This window comes from Pezoporus wallicus, unplaced genomic scaffold (genome assembly GCF_028554395.1).
Source record: "Pezoporus wallicus isolate ANWC-B61680 ecotype Strahan unplaced genomic scaffold, APGP_CSIRO_Pwel_v1 contig_13961, whole genome shotgun sequence".
NCBI lineage: Eukaryota > Metazoa > Chordata > Aves > Psittaciformes > Psittacidae > Pezoporus > Pezoporus wallicus.
In genome coordinates, this window is record NW_026639900.1 from 293139 (window position 1) to 310183 (window position 17045).

The 17045-nt window shown below is 44.2% G+C and overlaps 1 protein-coding gene across 1 annotated transcript in view; it reads right to left on the reverse strand.

The window, feature by feature from the left end:
• Nucleotides 1-2071: 2071 nt before the first annotated feature.
• The window catches only part of NF1 (neurofibromin 1), a 63408-nt gene continuing 48434 nt past the window's right edge, over nucleotides 2072-17045 (reverse strand). Inside the window, exons 38-59 of the mRNA XM_057416680.1 lie at nucleotides 16484-16916; nucleotides 15921-16261; nucleotides 15000-15202; nucleotides 14091-14284; nucleotides 13678-13818; nucleotides 13171-13450; nucleotides 11869-12083; nucleotides 11606-11667; nucleotides 11374-11488; nucleotides 10429-10530; nucleotides 9363-9503; nucleotides 8920-9046; nucleotides 8637-8768; nucleotides 7969-8104; nucleotides 7113-7270; nucleotides 6095-6217; nucleotides 5282-5409; nucleotides 4488-4588; nucleotides 3516-3658; nucleotides 3055-3101; nucleotides 2722-2938; nucleotides 2072-2363 (exon numbers count right to left, since the gene is read on the reverse strand). Coding sequence (XP_057272663.1) covers nucleotides 2221-2363; nucleotides 2722-2938; nucleotides 3055-3101; nucleotides 3516-3658; nucleotides 4488-4588; nucleotides 5282-5409; nucleotides 6095-6217; nucleotides 7113-7270; nucleotides 7969-8104; nucleotides 8637-8768; nucleotides 8920-9046; nucleotides 9363-9503; nucleotides 10429-10530; nucleotides 11374-11488; nucleotides 11606-11667; nucleotides 11869-12083; nucleotides 13171-13450; nucleotides 13678-13818; nucleotides 14091-14284; nucleotides 15000-15202; nucleotides 15921-16261; nucleotides 16484-16916 — 3682 coding nt within the window. The 3' untranslated portion in view covers nucleotides 2072-2220. The remainder of the gene's footprint in view (nucleotides 2364-2721; nucleotides 2939-3054; nucleotides 3102-3515; nucleotides 3659-4487; nucleotides 4589-5281; nucleotides 5410-6094; nucleotides 6218-7112; nucleotides 7271-7968; nucleotides 8105-8636; nucleotides 8769-8919; nucleotides 9047-9362; nucleotides 9504-10428; nucleotides 10531-11373; nucleotides 11489-11605; nucleotides 11668-11868; nucleotides 12084-13170; nucleotides 13451-13677; nucleotides 13819-14090; nucleotides 14285-14999; nucleotides 15203-15920; nucleotides 16262-16483; nucleotides 16917-17045) is intronic.

Sequence of the window (17045 nt, forward strand, 5' to 3'; positions counted from 1 at the left end):
TTTTTCCAGGACTGTAAACAAATTAAAGAAATTAAATTGTTATGTTAGGAATCAATACAATAAAGGTATTTTTATTTACATACATGTTACATCGTTACTGTGTGGATACATGTGAATTATGTGCGATAGCAATAAAGTCTCAACACTTACTTGTACCATTCTCTAATAATTTAGCTGTGGAGTTTGATTTACTGAAAGCCACTAAGGAAATTGCACTGGAGGGTTTTACTGCAGCTACTGGATATGCTTTTGTTTTCCTTTGAAGCCACTTGCAGACCTAACATAAACCAGGGCTCTGGCACTGGGGAGTTCAGCTGTTCTTTAGCAGGAGATGCAGAGCCCTCCAGCGAGCACCCAGCTGATGGATGGGCCCTTGGCCAGGATTCCTGCTCACCCCAAGATCAGCACCCAGCACATTTGAGCAGGCGCAGCACCCAGCGCTGCGCCTGACACCTCACTGACATAGCAGCACGTTCACAGCCGTCCACCGCGACGCATGACTGAGCTGACAAGTGCTTCACAGCGACAGCAGCTTCAGTTCTGTGTCACCTCCGAGCACGAACCCTCATGAACTGAAAGCCCAGGGGAGTTCTGTGAGATGGGTTTGGCTGCAGATGCCTGGACTAACACCAGAAATTGCACTGCAGACATTCAGACGTAACCTGCGCTCCACACGGCATCGGCTGGCTTTAGATTCATGTACCTTAAGCAAACATTGCTGGTTTTACAGCGCTGCTCGGGCAGCATGGAAGCAGCTTTGGCAAGCGCCATCTCCCAGAGCTCGAGGTTCAATTCCCCACACACCCCACGGGTTATGCTGCCAGGAATTCCTCAAAGGAAGGGCAAAACTAAAGTAGATGCTAAATGGAAGAAAGAAGCAGTAAGTATTCAAGACTGCTACAATGACAGCATTATGGTCAGTTCTCGATGGTTTCTTTCCACTATACAACCTGTTTAGTGCAGTTCAAGTACAGCAATGTCCTGGGTTCAGCAGTAGCAGTCATTTTTTCTCCTTCTTAGCAGCTGGTGCAGTGCTGTGGTTTTGACTTTCAGCCTGGGAACAGCGCTGATAACACCGATGGTTTTAGTGGCTGCTCAGTAATGTTTACCCTGACCAAGGACTTTGTGAGTCTCATGCTCTGCCAGGGAGGAAGGGAAGCTGGGAGGAAGCAGAGACAGGACACCTGACCCAAACTAGCCAAAGAAGTATTCCACAGCACGTCATGCCTGCTATATAAACTGGGGGCAGTTACCCGGAAGGGTTAGATCACTGCTCAGTCAGGCTGGGTGGTGAGCGGTTGTATTCTCTTCCCTTGTTATTTCCCTTATCATTACTACTATTGGTGGTAGCAGTAGTGATTTGTGTTATACCTTAGTTACTGGACTGTTCTTATCTCAACCCGTGGGAGTTACATTCTTTCCATTCTCCTCCCCATCCCTTCAAGAGCAGGGGGGAGCAAGAGGAGGAGTGAGAGAGCGGCCGCGTGGTTCTGAGTTACGGCTGGGCTTAAACCACGACAAGCAAAAAAATCTGCTTTGGAAGAAAGCCAGTGTGTCCAGTCTGGTCCATACGCAGTCCAGGCATGTGCAGCTATGGGGTGGGGAATGGAAGAGACTCGTGTGGCCTCCTTCTCTCAAATTTATTGCTGTTTACCAGGAATTTAACCTAAGCCACCACGATGGTTAAGCTCATTGCACTGCAGCTATCCTAAGTTTCTTTTAAAGTATGGTAAAAAAAAGTCCACAGCTAAAAATCTTACAGGTTTGAATTAAAACCAGGATTACAGGAACTTCCTCTGGCTCATAAAGCCACCACCTTGAAATGTGTGCAAACAGGGTTAAGGACGAACACGTCCCTCTAGAAGAGAGGCAACCAAGGCAGACAACAGAAGCAAGGTAGAACTCTCTACAGGCAATGGCTTTCGAGTTTGGACACGACATGGATCTGCAGTGTTAAAGAACTCCACACCTCCTTCGGCTGCAAAGTCCGTCAGGATCTACAGGAGCGGTTCTGAAACACTGACTGAAACCAGACACAGAAGGGAGGAAATGAAGGCATTAAAACTCAGGCAATGTCTCAGGAGTTGATCATCTGGCAACATGGCTGACAGGATGGGAACTGGAAAAGTTAAGTGCAGCATCGCAACCGGTGAGGGCCCCTGCGAGGGCCCGCGTGCGTCAGTCTCCAGACAGAAAGTTAAAGGGGTCAGAGACGAGCAATCACACGATCTTTTTGATGCTGTGCCGCTTGAAGCTGCCCGCGCTGCGTTGCTTCTGCACTTGGCTCGCGGAGCCGTGGCGCATCCTCCCACTGTTGGCGTGCCCGGCGGTGGGCGACAGCTCCACGTTCTCCTTGTCGATCCCTGGGGAAACACAAGGACTGGGGTTAAGCTCACTGCATCCTGCAGCCCCAGAGGGGACCAACAGCCTCGACCAAGAGGGACAGTGCAGCCCAGATGCCACCAAATTCCGCCGTGGTGACACATTCTGGTTCATTCTAAGCAGGGTAATGGCTTACGTGTAACGACCTGGAAGACAACTTTTGTGCTGGATAAACCCAACATCTGAAATATCAGTGTAATTAATAGCTAAGTGAACAGTTTAATATTCATTTGATTCAGGAATGCAATGAGTTTTGATGCATAAACCCCTCCAAAGAAACAACGAGGCCGAGTGGCTACAAAAGCCGTGAATTCAAGATGGACCGGAACAGCCACTGACCTGGGGAGTGCTGGGAGGTTGCAAGCGAGGTCATGGAATTGGAAAGGTTGAGGTTAGCAGTGATGCTCAGCTGGCTCTGCACTGCCGGGGGATACGGAGAGGTGGGCGTCAGGAGAGATTCTTCACTGGTTTCCTCATCGATTCCAGGCAAATACGTGTCAATCAAGGCATCAAGAAACTTCACTATGAGCTCAGCGTAGTCTGGGATTTGTGTTTGCTGTGCACGGTGGGGCAAGAAGAAAGAGACTAGTTCTTTTCTCTAGAAATTCTGTGATCTGCATCCTTCCTGGAGCACCAGTGTACAGAAACTTGCAGGGAATGTACTGCTCTTACCTTAGAGAAGGGGCCAGCAAACCTCCACAACCCATTAAATCCAAAACCTACAACAACAAATCAAATGTTACCACACACAGTTCTCAACTGACAGAAAACAACCAGAAACTATGGAATTGCCCAGCCTTCCAGGGTTAAACTGAAACTCATCATTTACCCCCACTCCTGGTCTGTATTCCTTCAAATTGCTTAGCAGACACAATACCGACTTTCAGCTTCTTTTGACACACACAGCTGGTGTAGGACTTTGAATTTTAGTGCACAATAGCAGGGAGCAGCTTTAATATTCACAGCAGCAGGGTTTGTAATATGTAAACTCTTCTGTTTACGAGAATATGACATTGGCAAGATGCCACACAAGACCGACTGAGGCTCTATTTAGGGCTGCAGTTCTAAACCACTATCAGTAGTAAATCTAACTTCAGATATGGCTGCTTTTAAACCCAAGGAAAGGTATTTACTCTGTAGGTAAGAAGTTTGGTACTGGGGCGGTGACTCTTCATGGTAGACAACGCTCTGAACGATCCCATGGATTGGATTCAGCAAGTTTGGATCCTGGCACAGAGATAGGAGGGTATTGATCTTGGAATCCAGTAAATTGTGCCTGAAGGAAAAGAGAAGCAGTTTATTTGTTGTTCATTAAACACAAACCAGCCGCAGTTCCCAAATGACTTCAGCTAAGGTGAGATTTTCAAAACCTCGGTGACTTCAGAAGTACAATGCAATTCCTACGCGTGTTCAGTGTAATGCTGACAAAGGGCTGCGCTCAAAATGTGCCCCACTGAAGCATTCACCTTACATTTTACATTGCAAAGAGTTTCATTATTTTCAACCAAAACCCAATTCACTGGATTTGGGAACATTTCAGAGCTGCAGTTTCAAAGCAGCTTTTTCACCCTGTGGCAGTGTTCCTTCCCTGGGCTCTGTTAATACAAATGCCACTTACTTATAACCGTGGTTTCAATAACTCACACAACTTGTATGTGCTTTACCCATTTATAAAGGCAGAAAATAGCAGCATGATTTTTACATCATGCTCAGGTCAGCTTTAAGTCTCCTCCTCTGAAGTCCCGACGGTTGGGTTCCTCTTACGCAGACTGACTCCAGCAAATACTACTTTTAACAGGTATCTGAAGAAATACCAGAGTGTCCTGGCCTGGCTTTGAATCAGTTTTGACTGGCACGTGGAGTGCTAAGTACAAAACCTGAGTGTGACTGCGGTGAAGCACCAGGAGCAGTACCTGAGGAGGCCTGGTCCAGGAAGAACACTGGATTAGTTTAACACAGGGGAAAAGGATGATTCTCAAATTGCTATGGACACTTGTCCCAGCAAGCCATGGACAGATGAGTCCTTCATACAAGCTTGTCCTGGTGCAGACCTTTTAAAGGAAGGGCCAAGCCGAGAGTCCCCATGAACAGTGTTGGATACCTACACAACAGGAAAGACCTTTGGGAAGACGACGCTGGCTTCTGCTAAATACTCGTACAGAATCCGCTGGTCAAACTCATCAGTAGTGTACTTCACTAATGTCGCCTGTTACAAGGAAAAGGATTAAATGAGCACACTTGCAATCTGAGTAGTTCTACACAGGCTTTGTTGTTGTAGTTTAAGGTTTTAAGATTTCTGAATAGCAGAAAACAGCATTACAAAAGATTCATTTGTGTTCTCTCTGGACATGGAGCCGAGTCATTTTGTGTCTATGTGGGAAATAAAACCAGCTGGCAATAGCTTCTATTTTGATAAATATTTAGCTAGTTGTTTTTTGTCAAAAGCAGGCAACTGAATCTGTCTGAATTACCTCAGGAATGGCGACTGGATTGGTCCAGCTGTAGAAAGCACCATCATACTGTACCTCTATTAACAGTTAATCATTGAAAAACTGAATTACGCTGGGATTCCAACAGCTTGCACTTCTTGACTTTAGAAGTATAATGTATTGCTATCATTTTATCATATAAAATTAGTCTGTGATAATAATCTGCCAGGGAAAAAGGGATAATTGTTGGACAAGTTCTACAAAGCAAGGTGGAATAATGAAAATTCAGTACCTGCTCTCGAGGAGCATTTAAACACATTTCTAACAGTGATTCCTAGAAAGCTGGATCAAAAGAATCGACCTGCACATCACAGGGATGCTGATCCATGTGAAGCTGGAAACACTGCAAGGAGCACGCATAACACAACAGTCTCAGAAAATAACAGGGAATAGACAGAAAGAAACCTTACAAGAACCGTAAGCAGCAGCGCTTGTATTTTGGGGTCAGTCAGGACTTCTTCATCAAGCAGGACATTTGACTCGGACACAGAAACCTTTCGGAGATGCGGGTGCTGCTGTGGTGATATTCTCTGGGTTTCTGCCAGATAAAAAAAGAGCAACTCATCCAAAGCAAAAGCAACCCCAACCAAACCAGAACCAGCTCTTGCACAACAAACTCGGTCATATGCAAACTCTGAGGTCACCAGCATTCGTAAGGTAGGAAAGCAACAGCTATGCTGGAATGCCGGCAGCACTGGACCGTTCCATGGGATGTGTTATCAAATGGTCAACAATAACCCCAATTTCCTCATCAGTGAAATACAGGCCCAGGGGTGGCAAGTCCCACGTTCCGGCTCTGGCAGCAGACTGCCATCAGACACGAGAGCAGAACCCTGGTCTTGCATTGCAATTGGGGGTGGGGGCACAGGAAGCAGATGTGGGAGACGATGAAGAGAGGCATTCGAGGCATTAGGTCATGTTCCATCTCCTGCAGGAATTTGCAGCTTGGGTTTGTTAGCTCAGAAAAAGCCAGATTTGGTTTATTTCAGTCCACTCCTGTACGTGCAGCTTTACAGCTACAAACTGAGCAACTCCAATTCAAACCTCAGTTGCTAATGATAGGAAGACTTTGCTCTCCAGAAGCCACTGCTGAGACAGATATTTCTCCCTTACCTTGTAGTGTCCTAGGCAAATAAACACTGAATTTAGAAATAATTCTTTGTATGTGCATACAAAGCATTTATAATTAGTATTATTCTGAAAATGTTAGTCCTGTTTCTCACCCATTTCATAATCATTTTCGGCTACTCTCCTCATTTTGGGAGGCGTTGTGATTCCAGATTCCATGTCTTGCCTTTTAGGAGCCTTTGTGTCCGATATCAAATGGTCAAAACTTTTCCTTGTACCTAAAAACAATTTATCAGGCAATTAAAAACATTAAACCTAGATCCATATTCTAACTTTTCCTGATTTTCTGGCCACGCTACTCTCCTATCTACAACGCATTGACAGGAATCTGGGGACGTTTTCACCATTTTCAGGGATGGTAAAGAAAATACGATCACACCATGCCGCTCTCCATCACAGGTTCCAAAATGCTTCACAGTATGTATGAGGGAAGCATGCAGTTTACTCAGAGATGTATGCTGGGGCATGCTATGGTTTCCTGGTCACCACATCACATCCAATAAACATGCCAAAATGTGACTACTGAAAAGGAAGCAGTAACAGGATCATAATGAAATAACTCTCCTCTTCATCCACGTGCACCACGGAATGTAAAGGGTACCCACAAGTTACACCAAGCAACTCATCTTGTTTCTCTGACACTGAGGCTTTGCTTGTAAACAGGATGCACTGAGAGGCCATGAATAAAAATCAGATTGCTTACAAAACTTCTAAAATGTTTTGGGACCCTCTCTTCTAGCACAAGACAGAGAACTCAACTCAGCAGCTAAGCTAAGGTATTCGGCTTCTTGGTTTTGGTGAAAGAGGGCTGGTGGCAGAACACTGGCACTATGAATCTTTAGCGTCTGGAGTATCTCTTTTTCTTCCTTTTTTCCCTTTTTCCTCCACATATTTTGAGTGTCACTTTTGCTTCCCCCCTTTGTGATCAAAAGACCCGAGTTAGTCCTCTCTAACTGTACAGTGTTCTGTAATCATACTTTGTAGGAACTGCATACATTCCTCTGTATAGGGAATAAGCATTTAAAGTCAGAACAAATACAAGTATAACGTCTCGCCAGTAACACTCCCTGGGGTACTCTGCAGACAAAGGAGTGAATTAGTTATGTGAATAACCTAGAAGCTTTTTAGTGTTCGCTTGTGACGGCTGCCCCATATCCAAACTCATGGATTTTCGTGTTCGAGGGCTTATCTGTCCCACTGTCGGGTAACTGGCAGCCAGGTGTCTGTCTGACCCCTTTGGTGATGACCAGGGCTGGTTTTCCTTTAGTGTCCTGAAAGTGCAGAGAAATTCAATTAAGAAAATCTTTAAAACTGTGCATATTTAGGCATAAATTGTTCAAATAGCCAAACTATCCTGTATTAAACCCATCTTTCCTAGCAGGTTAATCTCCCCAAAACACATACAAAGAAATAGTAACTACTTTGCTTGCAAAAGTGACTAGTGAAGGCTAACAATCTGATATGGATGTAATGCTGAAGAGATAAACAATAAAGCAATGAAAAGAACACAAGCAAATCAGCCTACAAGGTAAGACGAAACTGGATGCTGAGAAGAGAGACACTGAGTAAAGTGCTCCCCATTGAGAGAAACTGGCTCTCCCCATCACTTTGAGGTGGGTTTCTCAGCTTATATCTGTGCTGCAGGCTGCAGATAGACAGACTCTAAGGTGTTGAGATTTTCCAATGACAAGGATAAAGTGACTACTTATAGAAGGACAAACGAAACTTCCTTCTAAAATATAAATGAGATGAAATTAGGTCTTGTAGAAAGATGTTAGCAAAGAGTTTAACAACCTCCAAAGCAGTTAAGCTCTGCGATACAGACCTCAGAATTAAATCTGTATGAATTTTGATACCCACATTTCTCTGTGACTGAGTTTTTAACAGAACACAGGTTACCTTTGGGTGATTTATTAAAGGAAATAGACATTGAAATGCGTGTGAATTATCTAAAAGTCAGACAACCAACCTATAGCTAGTGTCACTGTGATGGATGGGGTAGGTATCCATGGGAACATTCTCCATTGAAACGTCCGTCAACAAGAGAGACTTCCTGTGCTTCAGGCTGCAGCGACTTCGAACTTCCTCAGACACTGTCAGCAAAGCTAAAACGCCAAAGAAAGCCAAGGTAAGTTTTGCATAGAGGCAATGCTGAAGGTAAGCAGCATTCCACCCACTTCACACTTCTCCTGTGTGCACTGCAGTGCAGTGTGCTTACGTCCCAGTGGTCGTCTTTGTTCTGATTCAAAGCAAGTCATTTAAAAAGAATGCTGATCCCCATCCAGTCACAGTTACAGGACTTAAACACTTGCCCCCCATGGTCACAGTTTCTGCTCGTAGATCACTGGGAACTGGATCACTGTAAGGCACACACTGCAGGGCTTAAACCAAGAAACCTTAAGCCTCCCTGAAGGGTTTCCACTGCTGCACAGCCGCTCCCCTGTAGGTGAAGCCTTCAACCCCCAAACTCTGTCTTTGATGCACCCCAGCCTAGCCCAGCCCCTCGGCCACCCCCACTCACAAGTGTCCTTCACGTTGGTACCATTTTATCAACCCAAACCCACAAGAATTCCCACAAGAATCCGTTCATTTGCAGTCAGCACAAACTGAGAACAACGTTGGTTTGTCTGACTTTACCTGCCAGGTAAGCCACGCTCTGGGTGTTCACCTCAAACTTGTCACAGTTCCTGTGCTTGTTAACCAGAGCTAGTAGTGTGTGTAAAATCCTCACAGTTCTTGCTACAGTGGTAGGAGAAGGGTGCCTGTACCCTAGGAAATAGGGTTAAAAACCAAATACTGTATTTAATGTTCAGTGCATATTTAAGAAGCATTAGTATGTTCATTAGCATGTTCTCAGGACACTTCACATGAAGAGTAAGTAAGGAAGCACAACTCTACCAGATGTAAGATGTGTTCTTACCCTTCAGGAGGTGTCCCACTAGTGCAAAGTTGAAGTTGGAGTTGAAATTCAGCCCAACAAAATGGTCCATCTGCTTGCAGTGCCACTCCAGGGGTCTCCTGATCTCCATGAACACCTCTTCCGGGCTCTGTCCAGGAAAAAGAAAACCCAAGAGCTGCTCATGATAGCTCCAGGTGTTCTTTTTACAAGTGACAGAGTAATTTTAAGAGCTTACACTGAAATACCAAACACACCTTTGAACACATCTGTACATTGCTGTTCCAGTTCAGAACACAATTACATACATCGCAGTTGGTATTACCCAAGTGAAACAATCCCTAATGCAGTTTTAGTTGCTTACCCAGTGTCCAGGAGGACAAGGAGCTGTGGGCTTTTCCTGTATTAACAGATACAACTGCCCACACAAACCCTGTGTCAGTCAGAGCTGGTTGCTAACAGCTCACCTTGTCATTGAATACTCGAAGGCTGTCCAGGGTGTGCAGATTCTGCTCAAGTAGGGCTGTACCTGCTGAGTACAGGTTTACTTCATCCAGCTGCAGCACTGCCATGGCCACCCAGAAGAGGGCCTTGTGCATCGGCGAGTCCTGGAGGGAAAGGGAGAAAGCCATGATTGTCAAGTCAGTTCCTGTAAATGAAAGACAAATGGGACTGACACACGGTTTGCACATCATTACAACCCTTCCTGTAGCCAGTCCTGTCCTCAACCACATCCACTCCAACACACAGATGGTCATGTGAACCTGTCATCTTCATGCACTTAACAGGTGAATAGTAGAACGTGAACTAATTTCAAGCCTTTTATTTCCCCCTAAGCCATTTCTTCTCTCTAGTACTCCTTCCCTTGCTCACAACACATCCGACACACCATGCCTCACACCTGACTGAACAAAAACCTGTCCTCAGATTGAAAGCACATGTTGAAAATGGATTGCAACTCTGCACACAAAACTGGCCAGGCAATTTCTACTCCAGATCAAAAAGCACACAGGAGGAATGCAGACCTTGGGGTCTCAGGCAGCAGATTTTTCTAGGAACAAGGTTTATGTACTAATAGTAGGTGCCTGAGGCTCTTTGTTACTGGAATACCGCTCATATCATGAACTTGAAAGCCCCATCCAGATGGCCAAGTTAGCAGCAAATCAGAGCAGGCTGACATTTACTGCAAGCCATGCCCTGACAGGCCTGTACTGGCAAACACTGAGAGCCAAGGCTGAGAACCTTCAGACAGCCGCTGGCAGCCTGTGCTCCATCAGTGCTGTGGCTGATGGAGCAGAACAGCTCAGGCTGAGGTGTTTTTAAAGTCATCTCACAGGTCCCACATGGAAACATCTGACACTGCCCATCTGCAGCATTTGGGCATGAGTCATAGCAGTGAAGCATGAACTTCAGAGGCCCCAGCATTCACTTATTTTGTTAAGATTATACCCATAATTGTGGTTTTCATTTACAAACTGTGTTCTCTGCTAATTTTCGTGTACCCAGGTACACGAAACGTACCCAGGTTTTTACCTTGTTAAGAAGAGGCTGCAGCTTGGTGAGGGCTATAACCGTAGCTTCTATCAGAACTTGGCTATTGTAATTATCAGGCCCTTTTAAACAGCTCTCGAGTCCCTTTGTGCAGAGGGAAAAGAGAAAAAGTAATTAAAAATAAACCCATAATTAGATTCTGCTTTGTAAAAAGAGGATCAAAGCTCTAAATAATTGTTACTCTCAATGAGCTTACAAAGCTTGAGCTCATTTTAAAGCAACTCTCAAGACCTTTTCCAAATGGAGATTTACACAGAAGTGATACAGGCACTGCTGAAAGCAACTGCACAGCGTGTGTTGAGAAAGTAAGGGTGCAAGGATTACAGAGCCTCTCTTCTACAGTGCAGATGCTGCTCAATTTGAGAGTTTTATGGATATGAACTTCAAAAAATGCTCAAAGGAAACACATTTAGCACAGGGTGTCCGTGCTACGGAATGCAGCCTCCTTCAGGGAACATGGAGCACCAGCACCAAGCGAGGCAGTCTGCTCAGAGTTTTCTTAAGTGACTGTCCTGCTCTTTATTGCATTTATTTATAACACATTAGGTTATTAACTGCCTTTAAAAACAAGGAAGTTGTGAATCATGTGCATGCAGCCAAATGCCTTAACAGAACATTCCTCATTTATTTAAATAGCAGCTTCTCCATCCATCTCATCATCTCAGATCACAAACTCAAAACTGACAGCCACTGTTACTTTAGGAGCCACAGCAGTGACAAAACTTACTGCCACCAAATTGATCTAAAATGAAGTGCATGGCCTACATGAAGTGCATTTCCAACCAGTCAGTTCCATAAAACAGGCTTGGGAAAATATATTTATCCTCAAATTATACCAAGTTCTGTACTTGATGGGAAGATAAAGGTAAAAATAGCTAAAATAGCTATTTAGGAGTCATGTAGGAAAACAGACACAGACCCACATACCTTGCTAAGAATTCGGATTATTTGCTTTATTTGTCCATGAGATACACGCTTACTTATGCAGCCAAAGACAACAAGTGCTCTCGGCTGCAGGGATGGATTGTACTGGAATGCAAACCTGTGAGGAAACAGAGCATTAATGGAGAGACAGCAGCCAGGCTGCGTAAGGAGGACCTGACAATTTTAGGTGTGCACTCAGGCAGGCAGGGGTTATGGTCTTAGAGCTGTCACATACTTTTGAGCTAGTTCAGTCCACTGGTCCAGCCACTTGCATGTTGGAATATCCCTCATACATGCCTGAAAAGAATTATATTGATTGAATATGTGTAACATTAAGTGGTTTTAAAATTCAGACTGTGCAGCCAGAGCAGTTCTCACACACCAAGTACTTCAATATCCCTTACCACATGCTGGGAACAGTGCCCCTACACCACTCGCCTGCAGGAAGCACAAGCAGTGCCACTGGCTCTCAGGGGTTATTTGCTTTGACCCACATACCTCCATGATCTCCAGCAGTGCCTCAGTAACAGTTTCCAACGAGGTCAGGGCAAAAGTCTCCCTTTCATAGGAGCCAGGAGAGAAGGACCTGTCTCGGTAGCTGGAGCGGAATGCGATGACCGCGGCCGACTTCACTTTGCTGATTCCAAACAGCAAATAGAACTTGGGCAGAGAGAACTCAGTCAAGCTCAGCCTTAAAACTTGCTTGGTCTCCTCTGAGGAAGGAATGTTTAGTATTAGATCTAAAGCACTGAAATTCAACCCGTGTTTCAAACACCGCAGCTCACCCCCCCATGAACACCAAAGCAGATAATCATCCTATAGGTCACTCTGCATATTCCATCACTCTTTTCTTTGCTATTTCCCCCAGAGTATCCCACAACCACCTTGGTCTGCTGCACAGACTGCTGAAGCCAGCCACTGGGATGGTGTATTCTAAAAACAGGTTGAAGGAAGCTTCTTTAAAGATGTGGTTCTGTGAGACTTCTCACACTGATTCATAAAACGGGAACCTGGAGAGCTCCTGCTCTGAAATCCCAACCCTGCTGTAAGTTCAAGCTGCAATCAAATGCTGCTTTTGGCTCTGGCACTGAAGAAGCCACTTAACTCAGAGGAAAATGACAGCCCTGCTCCCAGCACTGAGTATTTTTACAGCTCTGAACTTCCAGTTCATTTCAGTGCACTTCCAATTCATCCTCTGAACAGGAAGGGTTGCCCTTCTCTCTCTGCATCAAATCAGAGCTTTTCTTTTCATATACATATGTGTATTCACACACTCACTGTCAATATATATAGATATACAATGAGCTTTCAGATCATAAAAAGATTACATAAACTTTGACTTTTTCCTCCCTAGTTTTACACTCTGTGGTAAGAAGTGACAGCTACTTATCTGCTTACACCGATTATTATAGGACTGCTAAAAGAGCAGCATGCAAAATACCTGTCTTAACAGTATAGTTTCACAATTCCCTTATGTAATTGTTATTTTTGTTACCACATTATGCAACCACTCAAAAGATGCACATCAGCTGCTTTTAGCACAGACCTTATTTTCTCCTTTCTCTGCATCACAGGATCTTGCTGGTACTTTCTTTTTTCTAAAGCCTGTTATACAAACAACTCACATTATGCACCTGCTCTAAACCAGACAGTTCTAACACCAAACTCGTTTGTTGGAGATCAAACCCTCAGCAAGCTGAACCACAACATGGGATTTTCACACTCTCAGAACAGTGCAAAAACAACTCCAAAATTTCTCAAACAAACGAAGGAGCATTTGGCTTAACTGGAAACCCTTACCACTGAAGTGAAGCTGGGAACAAGTGCAGAGAGAATGAATGATGTTGATGACGAGACCATGAGTGGAAGCTCTGAGAGAAAGGGGACCAGTGGCCACCAACAAGGTGACCACGTGGAAGAGGTAGGGGAGATGTGCTGCCACATCCAGAGAATTGTTGAAGGAGAGCATCAGCATGTAGCGTGCTAGAATAGCGATGTCATCCCACATCAGGTGCTGCTCCAGGGTAGGAGTCGGAGACAGACAAGTCTTGTCTATTATTTTACACATCCTCCCAATCACCTGAAAACATGGAACAGTTTTGTTTCACTTAAAGGAAAAGCACAGCTCGAATTTCAGTAAACCCCATTACAACTTAATATTGGGATTATCCTATTGCTTGGAACCAGTTTTATCATGTTCTTTGCATTACTGCCTGTACTGAGTCACCAGAAAGCTTCTCTCTATCACATCATTATATAAGATTAAGTTATTATATAAAAGGAGATCAAGGCAAAAGGGGAACTCACTTTGCTTGAAACCAGCTTTACATTTCCTGAAGCAAGTGCTACAGCCGTGTCTGCCATAACCTCAGCCTTTATGGAGCCTAAGCCCCCTGTGGCACTGGTCTTGATAAAGCTGTCTAGCACGACATCCAGGAGATCCGTTATCTGTTAGAGACGGTAAATTCTGTTTGTTCAGTCAGATTAACTTCCTTTTTCTACAGTAAACAGCCTGTTAAATCAGCAATCATTCCTTTTTAAGATGCATAACAACCACAGTGATCTGTTGTCCTTCGGGAGAAAAGCCTACTGTGTATTTTAGAGGTGTAAAGCTCTACCAACTTTTACTCCAGATCACAATGCTACAGAACTGCAGAGAAACTGAAATTCAGTTTGTATTACTTTTATTAACAATGCAACAGGTTATGCAGAACGTGTACCTGTCCAAGACTTCCCCATATCTTGGCCTGGATGGAAGGGTACATCTGCTTCTCGTTTATTGTCATCGTTATGAGCTTATCAAGAATGGCCGTGACCCGCTGGCGCTTGGCATCATCGTTGTGTTTGCAGAACCGCACCAGGTTGGACAGCCAGGGAGTCATGTACTCCAGACAGAGGTGCTTCAGTTCAATACCTGCAGTAAAGCACAGAATCAACACTGGTCTCTATTTATAAGCAAACAATTATTTGTCAGCACTTTTCCTCTCGGTTTTATTGTCCAAAATAATCACTGTCAGAATTGAGCAAATAACACCGGGCAAGCAGAGCAGCTTCAGAAAGAAACACTCTGTCAACGACATCCAAGAAACACTGGTTGCAATCTGGCAAGGAGATGCTGACATTTAATCTCTTACTAATAGACGTGACAAAGATGTGAACATTCAGGATTAGGCAGGAGTATTTAAGATAATCTCTTTTTAATCTTGAGAATGTATTCCAAACACAGCTTCCAACAGTAAAGGCAGAGCTGTACTTTGCCATCCTTTTTTTCCAGTAATAAGCAGTGCAACAGAACCAGATGTCCAACTGAGAGATACAGTCAACCTGACGAGATTGATCTTGACAGGACTAAAGAGCCCTGTAACTCTTCTGTGTATATTCTAGAGTTCAAACCTTCACTATCAAATTTTGGTTCTCATTCTGCAATAATCTACTTCTGATGAATTAGTAACAGAGACCTGGCCAAAGTACTCACTGTGCAGAGCTATCAACAGCGATACGAAACTAATAACCTGGACTGTGATCTCTCTGAATGAACTTGAGCCCCCAAACAAAGGAGGTATGCAGTGGAACTGGTTTTCATGTTCATTTCGAAGTTGCAATGCATAAGGAATACTGGAGGTACTTACTAGACTTGCTGAATCCAGAAATGCACTCTTCCAAGAACTCTAAGGTGAGGTGGGGTTCGTTAGCTGCAAGAGTCTTACTAATTGATACAATAAATAGTGTGTTGTTGGCAGGAATACACAGTCCTGACGTTTCCAGTAACTGGCCCTCAATCTTTAAATTAAAGGTACATGTTAAGGCACATAGAAGATTATAGGCAGCAGACCTGTAACAAAGCAAGCAACGTGACTTGTGAGAGTTTTCTTGGATATATATTAAAACACATGCATTACACCAAGGCACCACAGTGATAATACTGACATTTGACAACTCACAGCACTACTGCTATGCAAGAGATTACATTTAAATCCTGAACTTCTTTCCCTGCACTAGTTAAGACTCAGAGACAAAAACATTTGCCTTGAAGAGACAAAAGAAATTACTCCTCCACTTGCTTTAAACTATTCCTGATGAGATTAAAGACTGTGCTTGAAGGAGCTGGCACTGGAATTCTCAGAACAGCATTCAGCTCTAGGAATTTTTATGTATTTCCACGTGCACCTGAGCTAATAGGAGAGAGACCACCATGGCCTGCAGGCAGAGGCAGTGCTTAGCGCCACCACTGAGAGCCAACTCTACCAGCGGCAGCTCCCATGGTGTTAAACAAGTTCAACACCATGGAAATCAGATGTACCTAACAAACATATACTGGAAAGCAGAAGTATTTCTCCTTTTAAAGAGAAATTGAGCTTCCTACACACCTCCAGTAACTGACAGTGCACGTGCCTTTCTTCCTCTATAGAAAACACAAGCTTGCTTAAATTAAATGTACATTTTATGGAGCTGTGGTGAAAGAGAAATCATTTTGTTCAAGTCAGACTTGCCCACACTGAGGAAAGCCTAGAAAGGATCCACACTTTGATGCTAATGTAAAAGGTCCGTACCGCAGGCTGGGGTCGGAGCTCCCCAGGTTGAGCAGCGCGATGTTCAGCAGTGTCCCAGGGACATCCTTGGGGCGAATTTTGGTGTGCTGGGGGATGGAGTCTGGTTGTGAGAGCTCCCACCGCGTCCGTATGTGAATGATGGACCTGACAATGGCTTCACACTCCTGATGCATGAAGGTGAGCGGTGTGCCCTGGTTGGCAATGGTCAGTGTAAACTGGTTCTCATCCACGAGACATATTTCCTCGATCTCAGAGGCGTAGTAGATGTCATTTAGAAACACTGTTTGTCCCAGGACTCTTGTTCGTTCTGCTGATGTCACCTGCACAGCAGTCGACCCAACCTTAGGAAGAGAACAGAAAAGTGGTTTAGCACCTACTGTTAACAGTGCAGAGAGAAAAGTCTGACACCTCTGATGTTACAGACACACACTTCCTAAAGAGGCATACTAATAACTTGTGTTTTCTCCTCAAGACATGAGAGGAGAATTAAGAGACAGTAAAATCCTATTCAAATCCTTATGAAAATGTATCAATCCACTAGGAACAGCATTCGAAGGACTTACTTTAATAGAGACTTTGGTGTCTTTGTGAGCCAGTTTGAGAGCATTGTGAAATACTTTCAAATCCTCCTCCAAAGCCAAGGTAGCTGCTGGGAGTTTCTGCTGGTCGTGTTCTATGTGCTCGGCCAGTTTCCCTGGAGAGTCTATGAAAATAAGCCTTTTGCTTCCTTTCAAACCTGTCAAGAGCCTTTCATGGTATTTGGTGTATTCTCTGACCCAAGAGTTACAGTTATAAATAAAAACTGCTGAGACATTTTCATAAGCAAAGCCTGGAAAAACTACAAACCATTTAGAAAGAAAGTCTGTTTTAAAGCGATTACTGGGGCCAGCGTGAGTGAGGTCCACCACAATCTCATATGGCTTTGCATAGTATGGCTTCAGAGTCAGCAGCACATGGTAGATCAGCAGATCTCCGTTGATCTGACCAGTCTTGAATCTGTAAGAGAACGAGGCAGACACGGTTGGGTTTGCGTGCCATGGCTCACACTAACTCCAAGGTTAATGCCCAGTATCATGAAGTTGACTTGGGACCTCACATAACGTAAAATATTAAGAACCTTTTTGT